Source organism: Podarcis tiliguerta (genome assembly GCF_965153285.1).
Source record: "Podarcis tiliguerta genome assembly, chromosome: 5".
NCBI lineage: Eukaryota > Metazoa > Chordata > Lepidosauria > Squamata > Lacertidae > Podarcis > Podarcis tiliguerta.
Genome location: NC_139538.1, coordinates 33,357,294 through 33,375,830, shown reverse-complemented (window position 1 = coordinate 33,375,830; position 18,537 = coordinate 33,357,294). Strand labels below are relative to the sequence as shown.

At 40.1% G+C, this 18,537-nt stretch overlaps 1 protein-coding gene across 3 annotated transcripts in view; it reads right to left on the bottom strand.

Annotated features, from left to right (window-relative positions):
- CAB39 (calcium binding protein 39) overlaps positions 1-18,537 on the bottom strand; it is a 55,308-nt gene that overhangs the window by 26,721 nt on the left and 10,050 nt on the right. For 2 of the 3 annotated variants that reach the window (XM_083442947.1, XM_083442949.1), the window contains exon 2: positions 1,158-1,313. In XM_083442947.1, coding sequence (XP_083299073.1) covers positions 1,158-1,271 — 114 coding nt within the window. In that variant the 5' untranslated portion in view covers positions 1,272-1,313. Of the gene's footprint in view, positions 1-1,157; positions 1,314-8,522; positions 8,608-18,537 lie in introns of those variants that run through there. The other variant, XM_083442948.1, reaches the window with a different exon arrangement.

Here is an 18,537-nt window from a genome sequence, read left to right as displayed (position 1 = left end):
CACTCCTTCCAGAACAGTTACTTAAGTTCCTGCATGCATCCACCATTGGCACCCCAGTTCTCTACAGTTGCCTGAATATATACTACTTCCTTTCCCCTGGTGTAACTGGGCTCCAAGCTGTCCAGACCTTGACTCCTTTGACTTTGGGAAATGTTAAATGTGGCTCTTTATGCTTATTACCAAAGAGACTTTTGGTCCTTCCATGTTCCTAGTTGGTGTCCCCAAGTTGGTCTTCAAAAAGTTGTGCCATACAGCTAATTTCAAAGTAATGTTTCCTCTGATTCAGTCATCCGGCATGGGAGTATTTCTGGCTTAAGCACCTGTTTCAAAACTATCTGTCCATCTCTCCAAGGGAGACACAATGAATTTATTATTATTTATTATTTTTGCAGTGGGGGTGGATAAGACACTACTTATATTTGAAGTTAACTGAAAATGTTTTGGAGAGAAACCTTACATCCCTTAACTATGCTATAACTAGTTTCTCCTCTGCATCAGTGAGACTATGGGTATTTTTCAGCAACTGAATATACATATTTACAAACCAGGTTGTGAAGATCCATGTTTCAGCCATTCCTTTAACTGCTGCACAGACTAAGGACTTCTAAGTTTTTCAAGTACTGCATTCAACATAAGGGAGAAACTTCAGACTAACACTTGCACTAAGCAATTTCAAGAACATTTATGCTGAGATGTCCTATAGTCTGGTGGCTTGAGAAGATGACTACACCCATCAAAGTTGTTAATAGACACTTACATCTCATACTGGTGGGCAATCTCAAGCGACTGATTACTGAGTAGTGGGTCCGAGATAGGAAAGAATCAGGTGAGAATACATGCTAGGCTCAGGAAAGAGTGGGTTTGAGATGGCATGATGGTAGTAGTGACAGAAAATAAATTAGTGTAGGCTGGAAACAGCATCAGCACTGGGGAGTTGTCCATGTCCACATAGGCTGCTTACAAAGATTTGAAGCATTTGGGTGCCAGCATCAACAAAGAGGAACGGTAATGGGTTCATGGAAGCGTTACTTTAGAAAAGGGAGAGAAGACACAAGCTCTCTACAAAACTAATACATAGCCAGTACATTATTCTCCTGCATGAAGAGCACATATTTGTATTAAAACAGATCCCCAAAGAAGCAAATGCAAAAACATACCTTTTCTACTTTCTTGTCAGAAATATCTTGCTTTTCTAGCACTGCCATACTCTCCTTCAGATTCTTCACTATGTCTGCAGGAGACTTGTGTGATTTGCCAAAAGGAAATGGCATGGTTGCAATCTAAGCACGCCTCTTCTTCTACAATTCCGTCACCTGTAAAAAAGTTTAAAAGAGAGAGTCTGTAGTTAGGAGCAATAAAACAAAGCTTAGGACTGCTTAGCCTAAGCAAGCAGGCACCACAATCGAACAAGACTTTACAGTGCTTTCTACTACTTCCTATTATCATCTCACTTTTTTTAGCAAGAAACTTTGCAACTTGTATTCAGAGTCAAAATCCTGTTCCTGAGCCACTCTGACACTGCTGTGAGGAGGTCAGAAGTATCTGCTTCCATTTTAGACAAAGTGCAGGTTGCTGTGATGTATAAATCCAAGACAAACTGTAATTAGTGGAAGCAAGCCAAGTTCATATCATAGTTTATGAAAATGGCTCTTTTTTGCTAACAATAGTGAAAATTAGTGAGTTTTTGGTCTGCGGCTAATAAAAAATGGAGCCACTTTGAAACTTTTCATTGCCATTGGGCCACAGGAGAGGCAGAATGTAGCCTTGTTGAAGCTTGTCCTGGTAAAACTAAACTGTCGTGTGCAAGTAATTACAAATGATAAAAAGAGATCTAAGCATGCAGAGGAAACATTCTCTTATCTTTTGGCCCCCACACTGAAGTTAACAGTACTCATATGGGATCTCAGTGCATAACTGAACTCCACAGAGATTAGGATCAGTTTATTTTTACGTTATATTTTTCCAGTAGTTCGATGATGAATACTCTATGGCAGTGTTTCCCAACCTTGGACCTCCAGCTGTTTTCGAACTACAATTCCCATCATCCCTGACCACTGGCTGAGGATTATGGGAGTTGTAGTCCAAAAACAACTGGAGGCCCAAGGTTGGGAAATGCTGCTCTATGGTTTCAAAAAGGATCCAACTCTCATTAGTAGTTTGGTCAACAACCTCTGATACAAGTAACACAAGCCACCTGTAGGTAAAGTGCTTGAAGTACAGACCTGAAGGTATTTAAAATATGAGTAGCATTCTGTAACTCAGTAAACCTTTTCAAGCAATATTTACAGTTTACTTATTCGAATACAACAACAAATGCTTTAGCAGCCTAGCCATCAAATATGTATGTGCTAATTAATAAATGTTTCCTTAAATTACTTCATGACTGGACTTCCAGCGTTCTCGATAGGATACAACAGAAAAGCCTGTGCTTAAAAAATGCTGATGGGTTGGTTACTCCTGCCGCAAACAAAAGGACAGTTGAAGCTGACAGAGCAGAGGTCACAATGTCATGACAAAGAATGCCTGTCCCCACCTGACACAAATGAAAATAGCCCACAGTCTGGGTCAGGAAGCAAATCGCTACTGCTCAGTTTACAACAAACGTAAATAAAAACCTTCATTGGAACAATGTGGGGATGGACAGTGAAACTTGGCACAATTCTATGGGCTCACAATTTCAAGCCTGAATATTTCCATCAGTCAGGCCATTCATAGATTTCAGCTGTTCTAACGCCATTATCTGCAAATTACAGCCAGCAGTGGCTTTAATTTGCAAATAATGCAAATATTTAACTGGAAACCAGTCAGGCAGTAGAAGCTACAGGTTAAAAAAAAAAAAAAAGGCCTGAGAATTGCCACAAACTATGCTCAGTTAGGGGGCGGCTTATGGGCTGGTCAAACGACCTCTGCGAGCCACTTCTGGCCCATGGGCCTTAGGTTGGTGACCTCTGCTTTAGACATTACAGCACAGTGTGCAAGGAAGCAAGGCTAACTTATGCCTCTATTCTTGCTGTAGCATGTGAAAATTGCACATCTCACCTGTGGGAAGCAATGCACATAAACACACACATTTGGAATTTGCACAGTCTGTCACAGCAGAGATGTACATGTTGTCCTTTCACATGTTACACCAATAATACAAGAAGTGTGCCTGCTTTTTGTGAATACGAAGTGGGCTGAAAGGAGAACAAATTAATCTATACAATGAAATAGCTGGGGGTTTTTTTGAAGTTTTTATTTACTCCTGAAACTCTGGCCAGGATTCTAAAAGCTACATAGACAAATGGAGGGGGCCTGCGCCCAGCTCATTTTTTCCCTTTTACTTGGAGGAGCAGACTACTATGCCATATCATAAATTTAAAACCCCCAGCAATACATAAACAGTTTACAATGGCAGAGGGCTTCTGTTCAAGAAAAGCAAGTGCAAGTCACTCTTGATGTGGGCTCATGGAACAATGTTATCTTTGGATCTGGGCCATACACTACAAATAAACATAGGGTTGTAGCCAATATTAGTCATCTCAAGATAACACCCCTTGAAATTATTGGAACCATATTAGTCATGTTCATTCATTTCAAAGGGCCTACTCCAAGAATGACTTATGTTAGATACAATCCACAAGTTTTGGGTTGCAATTCACAATAATATCACCACTAGTCCTATCAGTCTGATATATGAAAAACCCAAAGGATATATATATGCTCAGAATCTTAGAGAAGATGTTAGAATAGCTAATTCTCTACTTAGAGCTGCATGATTTCATTATTTCTACATCTGATGGCTCAAGGTGTTAGTTATGGCGCTTTTGACATTTTATCACTAAAATAAATGTGCACACACACACACCACAACAAAACTGAGTAAAAAACCAAAATAATTTACATAATGATAAAGGGTGTGGAAACTAAGAGTTGAGGGAGTTGAGAATGTTTAGCCGGGAAAAGAGTTGAGAGGAGATATGATAGACATTTTCAAGAATCTTAAGGGCTGTCACATGGAAACCGAAGTAAGTTTGTTTTCTCCTGCTCCAGAAGGCAGAACCTGAACCAATGGATTCAATTTACAATAAAGGAGATTCCGACTAAACATCAGGAAGAACTTTTGACAGTAAGAGCTGTTAGGCAATGGAACAGTCTCCCTCAGGAGGTGGTGGGCTCTCCTTCCTTTGAGGTTTTTAAGCAGAGGTTGGATGTCCATCTGTCATGGATGCTTTAGTTGAGATTCCTGCATTGCAAGGTGTTGGACTACATGACACTCGGAGTCCCTTCCAACTCTATAATTCTATGAACACTGAGATAATCAATATGCTTCAGCCAGCAACTGAACTATATTAATCCATTTGTTACAAATAGAATAGTAGCATAAAATATAATAAAAGTATAGATCCACTATTCCCATGTACTACAGTACTTATCTGCCTACAATGCACAGTAATTATTTCGGTTGTATCCAAAACTGTCCATGCACAAGTGGAACAGACTTCTACTCATGCAACAGGGGATCACCTTCCTCTCTTTCTGTCACCCACAATTCCACAAGAACATTTCTGTAGGGTTGATGGACCCTGCAAAGCACATTTTAGGTGCATACAGATGGCTGCAGGGGAGAAGAGGGAGGTGTCTCAATGCACGAGCCGGTCTGCTTGCATAAGGTTGGCTTCCACCCTCTGTCATTAAGGCAATTTAGGCCACCTATAGAAACTAGTTTATAGTACAAATAAGTATAGCAGCAGAAAGAAAATATATAAAAATAAGGTGAAGGACTGTCCCTGTCCTCATTCTCTCAGAATAATAAGCGGTTTAGTGTTTTAATTAAAATGCAATTTTTCTAGAGCTGGAGAAATACTTCTATTCCAAGCCAGCTGCCATTATGAATTTCTCAGATATGAATGCTAGGTAACTCCACATGCACTAAACTGGGATGTTTGCAAACGTTTTTCATCTGATGAAGCAGCTGAAAAGATTTCAACTTCAAAAGACTGCTTAGTTCTCTGTAGCTGGAATTGTGAATGACAGGGTGTGGGGGGGGAATAGGGGGAAATACCTATTTAGCAGATTGCTACTACCTTTGCTGCAGGTGAAAAATGCCAAATCATGATCTACGAAGAGATAATGACAAGCAACCCACATCAAGTGATGTCTTATTAGAGACAGGAAACTGTTCACTCAGGTCCTTAAGACTAAACACTGTAAGGACAGTGTGTGTGTGTGTAGGCAACATGACCATTTTTAAGAACGTGCTAGTCTATCAAAATGCTTCGGTCCCCATCAAATATCTTCCACGGGTGTTGAACTAAATGCTTAAGCTACCCTTTATATTCTAATGATAGTCCACAGGGTTCTGCTAAGGTTAGTCATCCTATGAGCTTTGAAAAAGCATAGTTTTTGTCAGGACAGTCTTAATGACAGTCTATTGTAACTATCTTTGGGTAAACTCCTGCTAAGGTGGTGCCTGACATATGCCCTCCCTGATCCAAAATCACCTTGCAATTTAAAAAATGGAGGGAAGGAACATTCCCTACCATTCCTTTTGTTAAAAAATTATACAGAATGAAACTTCAATTTTTCATCCAATCATATCAAGATGAAAATTCCTCAGCTGCACCACAGGGGAATGGAATACTGCCTGGAACAAGGCCCTTGTTTATCCTCTTAATCCCTGGTTTAGTAAACCAACCTTCAACCACTTCCTGTCTCTTTTCTTGTGTCAATATTCCCTTTCACATTATCTTACTTCTGCCCCAGGGCCTGTTCACATAAAACCAAGGCTCTTATCCAGGAAAAGTACATACTTCTGGAACAATTTAGCATACAGGTCATGAACCTACTAAAAGAGGATTAAAATCATATTATATGAACATCAAATCTTCGACCATGTACTAAATTCCCCCAAAAACAACAACTGGAAAACAGGTCTGTCCTTCATCCATGTTCTAGCATTTTTTCTTTAACAAGTAGTAAATTGTTTGCACAGAACACTGTTTGGGGTGTGATTATATGGAATGCAAGTCAGCACTGACTGATCATCTTGAAAACTAAGAGAAGTTGTGGGGTTTTTTAATAAAAAAGTATTAACCCCTTGTATCTGAAGTGGCTTTATCATTCATCATTTAGTACATTTATATCATGCCTTTCTTTCACCACTCAACATATGGGGTCTCCAGGTGATCTGTCATCTGGTCACTAACTATGGGGTAAAATCCTTTTAAAAACCTCAACAACAAAAAAAACCTCAACAACTTTGGTTGGCCCTGACACATGTTCACTTCATCAAATCTGGCCCTCTTTGAAAAAAGTTTGGGCACCCCTGATCTAGGTTAACTTATCTTGGGATCCAAGGCAGTATTTAAAAGTACAGTGGTGCCCCGCAAGACGAATGCCTCGCAAGACGGAAAACCCGCTAGACGAAAGGGTTTTCTGTTTTTCAATGTGCTTCGCAGGACGAATTTCCCTATGGGCTTGCTTCGCAAGACGAAAATGTCTTGTGAGTTTTGAGATTTTTTCCGCTCCCCACCCCCTTTTTCTAAGCCGCTAAACCGCTAATAGCCTTTTAGCAGCTAATCCGCTAATCCCTTAAGCCTTTAATAGCCGCTAAACCGCTAATAGCGCTAATCTGCTAATAGGGTTGCTTCACAAGACGAAAAAACCGCTAGACGAAGAGACTCGCGGAACGAATTAATTTCGTCTTGCGAGGCACCACTGTACTGTAGTACTTATGTGAAATGCCAACCTACCTGCAGTATTACACTGTCTTTTCTAACAACTCCATTAATAAAAATGAAATGGGTTGGGAGAAAGAATGTTACATAAAATTGACATCTTACAAAAACAGTCATACCAGACAGAAGCCTTGGGATTCCACAATGGTTGATACACTAAGGATAACAAAGTTCAATTAAACATTTGACTTGGGTAAATATTTTCTACTAACCCATAAAAAGCCAAGTCACTGGTTCATGTGACCAAATCTTTGGTCCATGTTTATCACAACACTGGTCTCCACCTGATTTGTTTGTTTTAAAAACTTTGATATGCCTTTTTAAGATTATCTAGTATAGATACGCAATTTTAAAATTGCAAAATTTTAAAATTACATTACATTTAAACAATAAATTGACTTTCCAAAGCACTGTTTGTATTTTGGCATTCTTATTACAAACTAGTTCAACACACATATTGTATCATTACATCTTATTGGCCCTATTGTTGACGTAAATCAAATTACAAAAAGTAAATTGGTTGCCAATGCAAGAACACTATGTCTATTGTCTATCTTCTTGTTGCAAAGCACTCTGAAAACTCCATTACAAGGTGACCTGTAACCAATCAATAAAATATTTTGAATTTATTTTTAACCTCTGAAATAGTGATTTATCCAATATCTTACGATTCTTGTACATAAACTTGTGGTTGACCTGCAAACCCAAAGTAAAAAGAAAAGAACAGAACTGATATTCAATCCTCAGACGAATAATTAGCACATTCAGTAAGGGGTGGGGGAGTGGTAGCACTGATATAGCTAAAATAGAGTCAATATGACTGACTGCACGGGCTCTCAAAGCTATCCTTCCACTAATGGGGCTCTCTCTTTTATTCCCCCATTTAAGTAGTAACTTTTTCACAATGTCAGCAGAGACAAATGAGAAGGTAAACAAGTGCTGAGACACTGAAAACTAAAAATGTTCAACAGCTAACTTTAATGCTTAACATAGATTAGCCAGACACAGGGCTTATGCAGCTGTTTCTCTTGTGCTGCTGGAATTTTACACACTGGTATATTTTTATCTACTGACCCATTTTCATCAACCATGTCAGACATGGTTGTCCTACAATGGTTGTAGATTGTTTATAATGTAGCAGGCAAAGGCAGTTGCACAGAAATGAAATGGCATACCCATCTGTAAGGTGGTAGTGAGTTTTACAAACTTAATGGCAAGCTCATGGGTAAAATATCAAAACTAAAACTTCTCCTGGGACTATCACCTAGTAGATCACTGTGGCAAGGGACAAGTGTTGGAAAAGTGTTCGTCTGCAAAGATTTCCAAAATTAAACACACAAAAAGGTTTGCCTTAGATCACAGCAGAACATAAGAACACTGAAAGTTGGGAGTACCCTCCTAAATGGGTTTCAAAACTGGTTTCATCAAGCATGAAAACAATGTACTTTTCCCTACTTGCATCCAGATGTTAAGTTAGGAAAGAGCAACAGTATGTTAGAGCAACTGAAAAATGTCAACAATCCTGGCCCAGAGACCTTGAAATGTTGAGCACCAAAAGCTTCAGCCACAGTTCCAAACAGTATTTTGGACTTAAGAGCAGAACTTCTCAACTACAATTTCCATCCCCCCATTGCCCCTGCCTGGTTTTGTTAGAAGAGGGTAAAGCTAGCAGATAGTCATAAAGTCACATAAAGCCATAAATATGCATAAAGCCACAGAGAGTTCATGTTCAAGCCAATACAGTATTTGAATCAGATACCCTCATTCACATTTCAAAGTTTTGAAGGACAATACTATCCAAACCCTGAATTCATGACTGATCAACTCCAACGGGTAAGTTCTCAAATGAGCAGGGGCTCACAGATTCATGGCTCATTGCTGCAACTGCCCTTTAAATGTCATCCTGCTGGGGATAATTCCTGAGCTCATGCTGACTTTTCTCACGCAACTCAGTGTGACATCAGCAAACACTCCCCTACCTTATTGTGAGACATTCAGTGTCCTAACTACCAAATATTTTGTCTGAAAAGGCCATTCAAAAATTTGTGGATAACTATGAAAGAGCACACCGAAATTTATTGATAAGATCCTGGATTTTAAAGAATTGTTATAGTTGTACCCAAGGACTTCCACAGTGGAACTGCTACTTGTCCTCTTGGAACAGGAGACCCTACAGTCACCTTCATGCATTATACCCTCCCTGTGTGGAAGTGACAATGTCAGAGAGGAGCCACATCAAAGGGTGAGCTTACATGCGCAGAGCAGGCTCTATGTACAAACATTACCTCAATGTGTGGTACTGTGGCAGGTGTGATCCTGCTTCTTAATTGTGTGAAGGTGATAGATTTATGTCCCCAACCCAGTCCAAGATTGCTTTTCAAACTCTCCATTTTAAGGCAGCCTGCCATGTTACATGAGGACTGCTGCCTGAGAAATAGAAACCCAAAGAACATTTGACTATGCATAACTACTTGTGCATGTCTTTGAATGCTGGTTACAATTTTTAAAGTTCTGTCACTAGGAGGGCCCCTTTCATCCTTTAAAAAATAGGGATAGAGACCTTGGTCCTCCAAGTGTGTTGCCAACTACAGCTCCCATCATCACTGACCATTAGCTGTGCTGGCTGGGGCTGATGTATACTGGAGTCATAATAATATCTGGAGGGCCACGGGCTCTCCATCCCTGCTTAAGCATGTTAACATGACAGCAATATATTCAAGATTGCCAGCAACAGCCTTGGTGGGATTCAGTACTTTTTTCAGGAATGACTCACCCAGTAATTGAAGCCAGAGGAGCTAGAGTGATCACAGTGAAGCATGTGATTTAAGCCTTTGAAGGATCATGGCTTTACTGCAGTACATGATAAAGCAACTCAGTTATACTGAAACCTGTTATGGCAAGTAATGCCTTTTACTCCCATACGACACTCTTTAAATTAGCCCTCAATGAAATATTAGCTCAGAGTAATTTTTTTAATGCAATGGACAATGGCATACTGGAAAAAAGTACTGTTAATCTCATGAATTGTTGGTGATTGTATTCACAAAACTATGGCATTTGACTACAGAAACCCTACTTTGCAACCCATATTCTAGGTAACAATGAAACAGAAAACTAACTCCCATTCAGCATTGCTAGTTCTAACATTTTTCATTTCTAAACATTTTTACACCTGAAGTGTAAGTACACTGAGTGTGATTAATTCTTAGTGCTGGACTAAATTTTAAATAATCTGTCTCCAACTGCTTTATTTTTAGTCCTAAGAATGACATTGTGGGAAGCAACTCCACATTACATTCCATCTAAACAAAATAATACAGTTAAATCTAAACCTAGAATTCTTTCTTCAAGCCCAGTAGAATGGTTAAAAGAAGATTCAAGTAATGATTATAAAATGGAAACACGGCATACAAATAAAGTACCAACAACTAAATCCATGGAAAACTTTAACATAACAATTACTTCTACTTGAGAGCTTTTATTTTCTATAGCATTATTCTTATAATAGTATGTACACAGGATTGTGGACTCTGTCACATGCTGACAGCCTTTAGGAGCCACAGGTGAGTGCTCAGTGCGGGGTGGGGACCAAAGGTGAAAAACTATCACAGAAGGAGCACGTGTCCCCTAACACCCCATATACAGTGGTACCTCGGGTTACATATGCTTCAGGTTACATTCGCTTCAGGTTACAGACTCTGCTAACCCAGAAATAGTGCTTCAGGTTAAGAACTTTGCTTCAGGATAAGAACAGAAATCGCATGGCAGCGGCACAGCAGCAGCGGGAGACCCCATTAGCTAAAGTAGTGCTTCATGTTAAGAACAATTTCAGGTTAAGAACAGACCTCCGGAACGAATTAAGTACGTAACCAGAAGTACCACTGTACTGGCTAAACCAAGGTGAAGGCTGCAGATGGGTTTCAAACTTTTGGTGAGTTTGGAACCTCCCCTTAATGTGAAGATATAGTGGGTACAATGGTCAAGGATGCAGTTACAGCATGTGCTATAGAGGGAAATGGGGGGGCAGATGGGGCTCGTCAACCTGGAAAGGTAGTCCATCTAGGAGAAGAAAAATTCTGATCCTAAACCTCCGCTGCCTTGCAGGATATCTTCAGGAGATGAAAAATCTAAGGAGCAAACCCTACACAAATCTAAGTGGAGTCCCTAAGTCAGTTGGATGGTGCCTTGTACACCTCCTTCTGGAACTCCTGCAGCCAATCTGGTGCCAAACGATTGCTCTGCTTTCCTTTGGACCACAGTGAGGCCAAGAGGGAGGGTCATGTCATCCATACACACTGCCATGGCTTGTGCTCCAAAGAGGTCACTTTGGTGCTACTAACACAGTGGTTTGACTTCACCCTGGAGGCACTCTCTACTGTCTCTCGAAACAGACTCCGTATAAACAAGAGAGTACCAGTCCCCATTACACTCCCATCTGGTCATCTGCAAGATCAGACAAATAAGATGCTTTCCCCTTGCTGTATGATTTTACAAGAAGCAAGTACAGGTGCCAAAATTGTTTGATCAACTTTGTTGCCAAAATGAACCAGCAAAGACCTCACACTAACTTCATAATGAATCTGAGAACTTGCTGGTTTTCCACCTATCAGCTTAGGATGGGGGCAGAAAGCAGCACTTGCCTCACGGCTGCACTGAGCTGCAGAGGCACTTCAAGCATCCCCCAAACTCACAACTGAGACCCATCATTCCCCTTGGGAGCCAGACAAAATTTGTGGACCTTCGTACGTATTTACAGTAAGTGACCAGGTGAGGAAAAGTGGATTGGCAGCACTCGCACTGTTGCCAACACGTAATGACTGATCACCGAAGTGGTGATCAAAGTTTAAACGAAGTGGCACTGCTGAAGAAAACTGCACGCACAACACCACAGAACAAGTACAGCAGCTACTCATCCAGCTTCAAATGTTAAGCTGGCAGATGGTGATGCTGACACAATGATGGTATTCAGTGCCTTTGAGATTGCTGGTCATGGTTATCATGTGGCCATTGTTGGCGAGGATACAGACCCACTTGCATTGTTTTGCATGCAGTTAACACATGCAGGTCCAAAACAAGGAACTTTCCTACTGAAGCCTGAAAGAAACAAAATGCCAGACTGCCATGTGTAGCTTTTAATTACAAAAAATAGGAATAGGGAGAAAGTGTTTCCATTCACCGAATGTGATACAACATCAGGTATGTTCAAATAGGCTAAGAAGGCATCTGAATTATAGAAGACTCAAAGCCATGTGATAAAATTTCTTTACTCACTGATCGCCCCCACCCCCATGCCATATAAGATGTCACAGCAGCTGCAGGAGTCCTTTATGTTTCATCTGTGCAAAGGAGGTGGAAACCTATGAACCACCAGATGATGTTGGACTTCAGCTCCCATCAGTCCCAGTCAGCATGGCCGAGGGTCAGGGATGAAGGGAGCTGAAATACAGAAACACCTGGAAGGCCACAGGCTCCCTGTCCCTACTCTAGGCAGTGCACAGTGAAGAGTGCTTGAATAAATTCAGAAACTGCCTAACAAGCGACTTACAATTTGTGAAGTCTGAACATAAGAAGAGTCTGCTGGATCAGGCCTAGTGGCCCATTTAGTCCAGCATCCTGTTCTCACAGCGGTCGATGCAATGCCTACGGAAAGCGTACAAGCAGGACCTGAGTGCAAAAGAACTCTCCCCTCAGTGGCTTTCAACAACTGGTGTTCAGAAGCATGCTGCCTCCCAACAGTAAACAAGAAATGTCCATGTTTGACATGAGAATCCAACCACAACTTCTGATAACTGCACAGCACATATTCAGGGTTCATCTTAAAGTACAGCTGTAATCTGTGGTGACTCTGCAATCAAGCTAGTGGAAATGGAAGTGAACACTACTCCTGCCAACACATAAACCAGATGCTTCCAAGAAGTTCTGCTCTCAAATAAGGTAGCTCTGGGTATACTTCCCACATGTACCATAGCCTGTGGTTGTCACAAAGCATACCTACCTGATATTCTCATCAGGAAGTGTGAACTGATGTGGCACCTGTCATGCAGGAATGCAAATAATGCAAAGACTGGTGACTAACAACCATAGCTGCATTGAGCCAACTAATCTAGACTATGACAAGATCACTTTGACCTTGCTAGAAGTTACAGAGCCATAATTTTCTACATCAAATGATAGCGTAATCCTCATTTGATGGCATCAAATTTATGTGCTGGGCACAGAACAAAATTGGCCATTTGAACAGTGGAAAGATAACCATATATCAAAGATTATATTGTTTAGGACATAGTTATTTATGTAATAAAATCTGCCATTTGTGAATTACCATCTTTTGCATTGAATCTGCTTTGGCTTTTATAGCATTTGAAGTTAGAGCAGCTTCTAGTCTACTTTTACTTGACCAGTGAATATGACATTTCAGAACAGAAAAAAACATGTATGAACTATGGATCTAACAAATACATGACATAAATGTAATATCATGGGCATAATGATGGAAGCACCATTCAGATTTATTGGGATTTTAGTATGATAAGAACATTTTGTGACATATATGTTAAGTCATCAGCTGTATAAAAATTACGTGCATAATCTGACCCAAAGTTTGACAGGTCTATTGTACTATTATGACTCAATATCTTATCACGACTTCTCCCATATGTTTTTCAATCTTCACAAAATGGTATACACATTCATATGATCTTATCAAATTCTTCACACAACTAATTAAAAGCAGACTGCCAACTACAAGTTTCAAACTCAATATCTTAATTGGCTCAAAATGTAAACTGAATGAAACTGTAGAAAACAGTATTTTAAAGTAATCCAGTAACTAATACTTAAAGGACAACTAAATTGAAATACATAATATACTGATTATATTGGCCTTGGTATGACAAAAAAAAAAAAAAAAAAACCTCTTCAAAAAGCATTACTAGATGGTAGCTTGAGAGCTGTAGACCTACTTCAAAATGTGAAGTTGAAAACTATGAACAAATCACAAATATGGATTAACTTTTAATGTCTCAAACTTGTCTGAACTACCAAGATCTTGCAGAGGTACATTAAGAGGCTGTCCATAAGATAGTGGTTGTCTGGAATTCTTTCCCTAAGGCACTATACCATGTCAATCTCTCCTTGGGTTCTGAATGCAAGTAAAAATAATTTCTCAGGTTTAAACACTAATTCACAGTGCAAGTCTACTCAGAACTAAGCAGCATTAAGTTCACTATGACTTACTCCTAGGTAAGCATACATAGTGCAGTGAACTAGATGATCACATTCTAATCTAGAGCAAATGGGGGTGTTAAACTTCTTAATTATACATGTGTATTTCATTAGGTTGCGTTTAGTACTTCAACCACTACAGAGTAAAAAATAGCTTTGAGAGGCAGGCTATAAAAAAGATGTTTGTTTATTTTTTACTTAAGAACTAAGGAATAAGACATGAAGGCTCTAGCACAAATTGCAACCAAACCATTACTGCTAGAACCAGCTGTGGAATAATCATTAATCATTTAACCAGGCCATTGACAAATCTGAGTTTGTTTCTACTGAAAGAAGTTAACTGATAGATACCGGTCCTTTATTTGGTTGAAGAGTAGTCCCAATGACAGATATAGCCCATTCTAATTGTAAGGAGAGTTCAGATCGGCCTCTGGGTACCTTGCTACCTCGTGCCCAGGTCCAGAACTCGTTTTACCAGCTAAAAAGACCAACCAGCAGAAATGTTCACAAATATTCCTTTGCACTGGACATGGACTAGGAAACATTTACTGAAATCTTACATGCTTTTTGTTTTTTGGTGATGGAATTGCAAGCAGGTGCAATTCACTGATATCTTGCAAGTTCTTCCAGTTACACAACATTTCTAACTAATCTGAGAGGCTGACCTTGCTTAGGTAGGAGCAAAATGGGGATTGCTGCCAATAAAAAAGGAGAATCTGAAATTCAGGGGGAAATGGGTATTCAAGCACGGAACAAAGCTTAGAACTGTTAGGATCACTTCATAGCCTTATTTTTATGCTTGTTGTTCCCCCCACTTCCCTTATCATCTAAAATAATTTTTTACATCTCTCTTCCTGCCCCGCCTCTGTTCCCACGTGACACGTAAGCTGTCCTCACTTGGGAAACCTGTATATCTCACAACAGGGAGTGATGCAAAAGTTCTATTTTGGATGATACAGTCAAGCATCAGGAACAGAAAGCATGAGACACTAGTCCAAAGGAACTCAGAAATATAGGACTGCAAGATCACAGAACTGGAATGCACCACAAGGTGAACTGTAACTTAAGGCATAGAGTCCTTTTTTATCTTCCCCCAAGGGCAAAAGGGACTGTACCACTTCTGCATAAAGTGGAAGCTGAGAAAAGAACGCTCCTGCCACATGCACCTAAGCTTGTGCATCTTGATTTATTTATATCAAAACAACAAAAACACATAGTAAAATGGCAGAATTAATCTTAAAAGCAGAACTAGTGACATGATGCGATAAAAACTTATGTTGCCTATAACAATTTATATTTGCATTCTCATCCAGCAAACGTTAGCAGCAAAATGTGCGCCCCTGTGTGTGTCTTTAAAAAAGGCTTCTTTCTAACAAAATAAATAACACCTGCATTTACTAATATTGTATAGCGTGTTGCCACTTTGTTTTTGCCAGTGCTACTGTTGCAGAAGCCTTGGCATTTGGAATCCATATTTACAAATACAGTGTTACCTCAGTTTAAGAACAGCCCTGTTTACGAACAATTCGGGTTACAAACTTCCGCAAAACCGGAGGCTTACCTCGGTCTACAAACTTTACCTCGGTCTAAGAACAGAAACCTAACGGTGGGAGGGCACTGGCAGTGGGAGGCCTCATTAGGGAAAGCGCACCTGAACGGTTTCGGTTTAAGAACGGACTTCTGGAACAGAGTAAGATCATAAACCGAGGTACCACTGTAAAGCAATCTCCTCTATGCTTTTCAACTCACCTATCCTGTATGCATAAGACATGTACGTAAATGAGACTACTGTACTTTACAGAGTCCTTAGCAAACAACAAGCAACAATTTGGATCCTGAACCAGTAACAGACTACTTTCATTTTGTTTGATATATCAGATTTACAGTCTGGGAAATTAATTGGCACAGCCAATTAATGCTCAAGTGGCAGCTACGGTCACGACTTATTCTATCAGTTTCATCTGATAAGAAGGGATGTGGCCAGTTTACCAACCACCACCCATACATGTGTAACCTTAGAAGCTGAGTGTATTCTATGCGGGGCTGTCATCCTGTTCAGAACCTTCAACATGCCCAAGGTAAGGACAAATCAACACATTCAGCTCCACCCTGTAAAAGCCATTCACTTTCTTTGCCTGTGGCATGCAAGAATCAACTCTAGACAACTCAGGAAGCTTTTGTAAATTAAGTTTCTCTCCTCCTACCCACCCCACCACTGATATGATAAAGACAAGCAGCACAAGCATATATTGGCAGACAAGGAAGTAATCTGTGGGATAATGACATTTGCAGTACAGCATTCAACTTACGGAAATTACATGTGCCAATTTGGTTCCCAGCACTATTCAAGGAACTAGCTCTGATCTTTCAAATGCTGTATAGCATAGGTCTCACTCAGTAAGATCAGAAGCAAGGGGGATCTAGAAGATCCAGTCAGGTGAACTCAAGGTGTATTACACGGTGTGCGGTAATTTCTGAATGAAAAATTCTACAGCCTTTTTATGAATCATCATGAGGCACATTCTTATAAATATACATATTTTATCTCTGCCATCCTACACATTTGCAATTTGGGTAACCAGCACCCATTACACAGCTGGAAGAGGCATGCAGAGGCCGCAGAAAGAACTGTGTGTTGAGGGAGCCCTTTCAGACATTTGTCCTCCTGGGAAACACTTTAAGGCCAATGTAGCCTGGAACTGGGTGTTTGAAATGAAGCTGGTTTGAGTGCTGAACGAGACATGGCAGGGGGCAGTCTAAGGAAGCTTCTTCAGGTATCTGCCCATAAGAGTAAGTCCTGCCATGGGTGACACATCACCACCTCCAAAGAGTCATCCCTCTCAAAGGTGCCAACCCCTCTCAATTTATAACCACCATGATGAGGCTCAACCCTAGGGTGAGAGACTACTACTATTAGTATTTTTTAATTTATTGCCCACCATTTACACCAAGGTCCAAGGGCAGGTAAAACATTAAAGCACAACATTAAAAACTTATAATTACAGAGGATCCTAAAAACATACACTTTAAGTGTCAAAAGCCAGGGCAAAAAGGTGCATCTTCAGCATTCACCAGAAGTTGCAAAATGAAGGTACCAGATGCCTTGGCCAACAGAAATTAACACCTGACAGTTGTGTACTTAGAAGAAAAAGCAAAGATCCACTTGGCCAATGAAGGTTAAGCACTCACATTATCAACTGTAGAAAGTGCACATTAAAAAAAAAAATCATTCTAACTTTGAAATGGGTTTCTTCTATGACTACTCAAGCTATCCCATTCACAGGAAAAAGCATTCCAGAGTCCCCAAATAGTAGAATTAATGGTCTAACACTTACTGTCTTCAATTCCCAAAATCCCTTTTAGAATATATTAGCAAAACTGCCTCAATAATATTAGAAATTGAACTCCCCTGGGGCAGAAAAAATGGAATGTTATCTAGAAATTGAAATACTTTGCAAGCTCCTAAGACATTCTTCCAACCCTATTAACTACAGAGAAGAGGCAGTTTCCCACTGACATGCCTGATATCAGAAATATTGTGGAAAGGAAGTACAAGATGTAGTTTCATAATAATTTGAATTCTCCCAAGTGGTTATTGTGTAACGGCAAAGGAAACAGAACTTAAAACAAACAAGAAAAATGAGTTAGTTTTTTTGGTTTGTTTTCTTTCAGATTATGGATGTGCCATGAAGATCTAATAGAGCTACATGTCAGGGTTGGGGAGGGATGTAAGAAGAAAAGTTTCCTTGTAACTGCTGAGGTCAGAGTCCAACTAAATAGGTAAATGCAAATTGATCTTTCTCTGCGTTCAGGGAGCAAAAGGACAACTTGGGAGTCTTTGGTGCCAAAGAAGATGCCACAAATTCCACATTGTTTCAAGTATTTGTTATTTTTAAAAGTCTATGTGCCAGAATTAGACAGGTTGCTTCAAAAGTACCCCCTGTCGCTGAGTTACACAGTGCATCTTTCAAGTTTTGGACATGAGGCAGAATTTCTCCGCTTCCTTAGACATCCTGGAGCCAGATGTCTAAACTGCAAACACTGCTCATTTCAAAGCAAAGAAATACACACTGCCATCCCAACAACACATCACTGCTTTAGTTATGTCACACTGCCTTATAATTCAGCATTTTTCTCACTACCTACGGCAAACAATTGACTCAAGGCTACAGGTGTATCTAGACTGATATCACAATTACTGACATCATAAATTAAGCCATTGCCATGTGTGTTACAGAAGTGCTGACATCCCCACTGTGGCTCCGCTGCCACCCCATGCTTGACAGGCACCTTGAACAGCCCCTCAGGAGGGGAGTAGGTAACAACATTGTTGTTGTTGTTGTTGTTGTTGTTGGCATCTGTCTGTCTTGAATGTAACAGCAGAAGAATAGATACAGGTGAGCAGAGCAATTGGTGGACAATAGCTCCAAGTCTGTTACCAAGCTGAATACTATAGTCATTAATTTTCAGTATTCAGAACTACTATATTATCAATATCCAGGCCAACCAACACATTAGAGAAGTTGCTCATAACAGAATCATATGGTACAACTCAGGATCACTCAGACAAGTAACCAACCACAGGGCAGTTTCC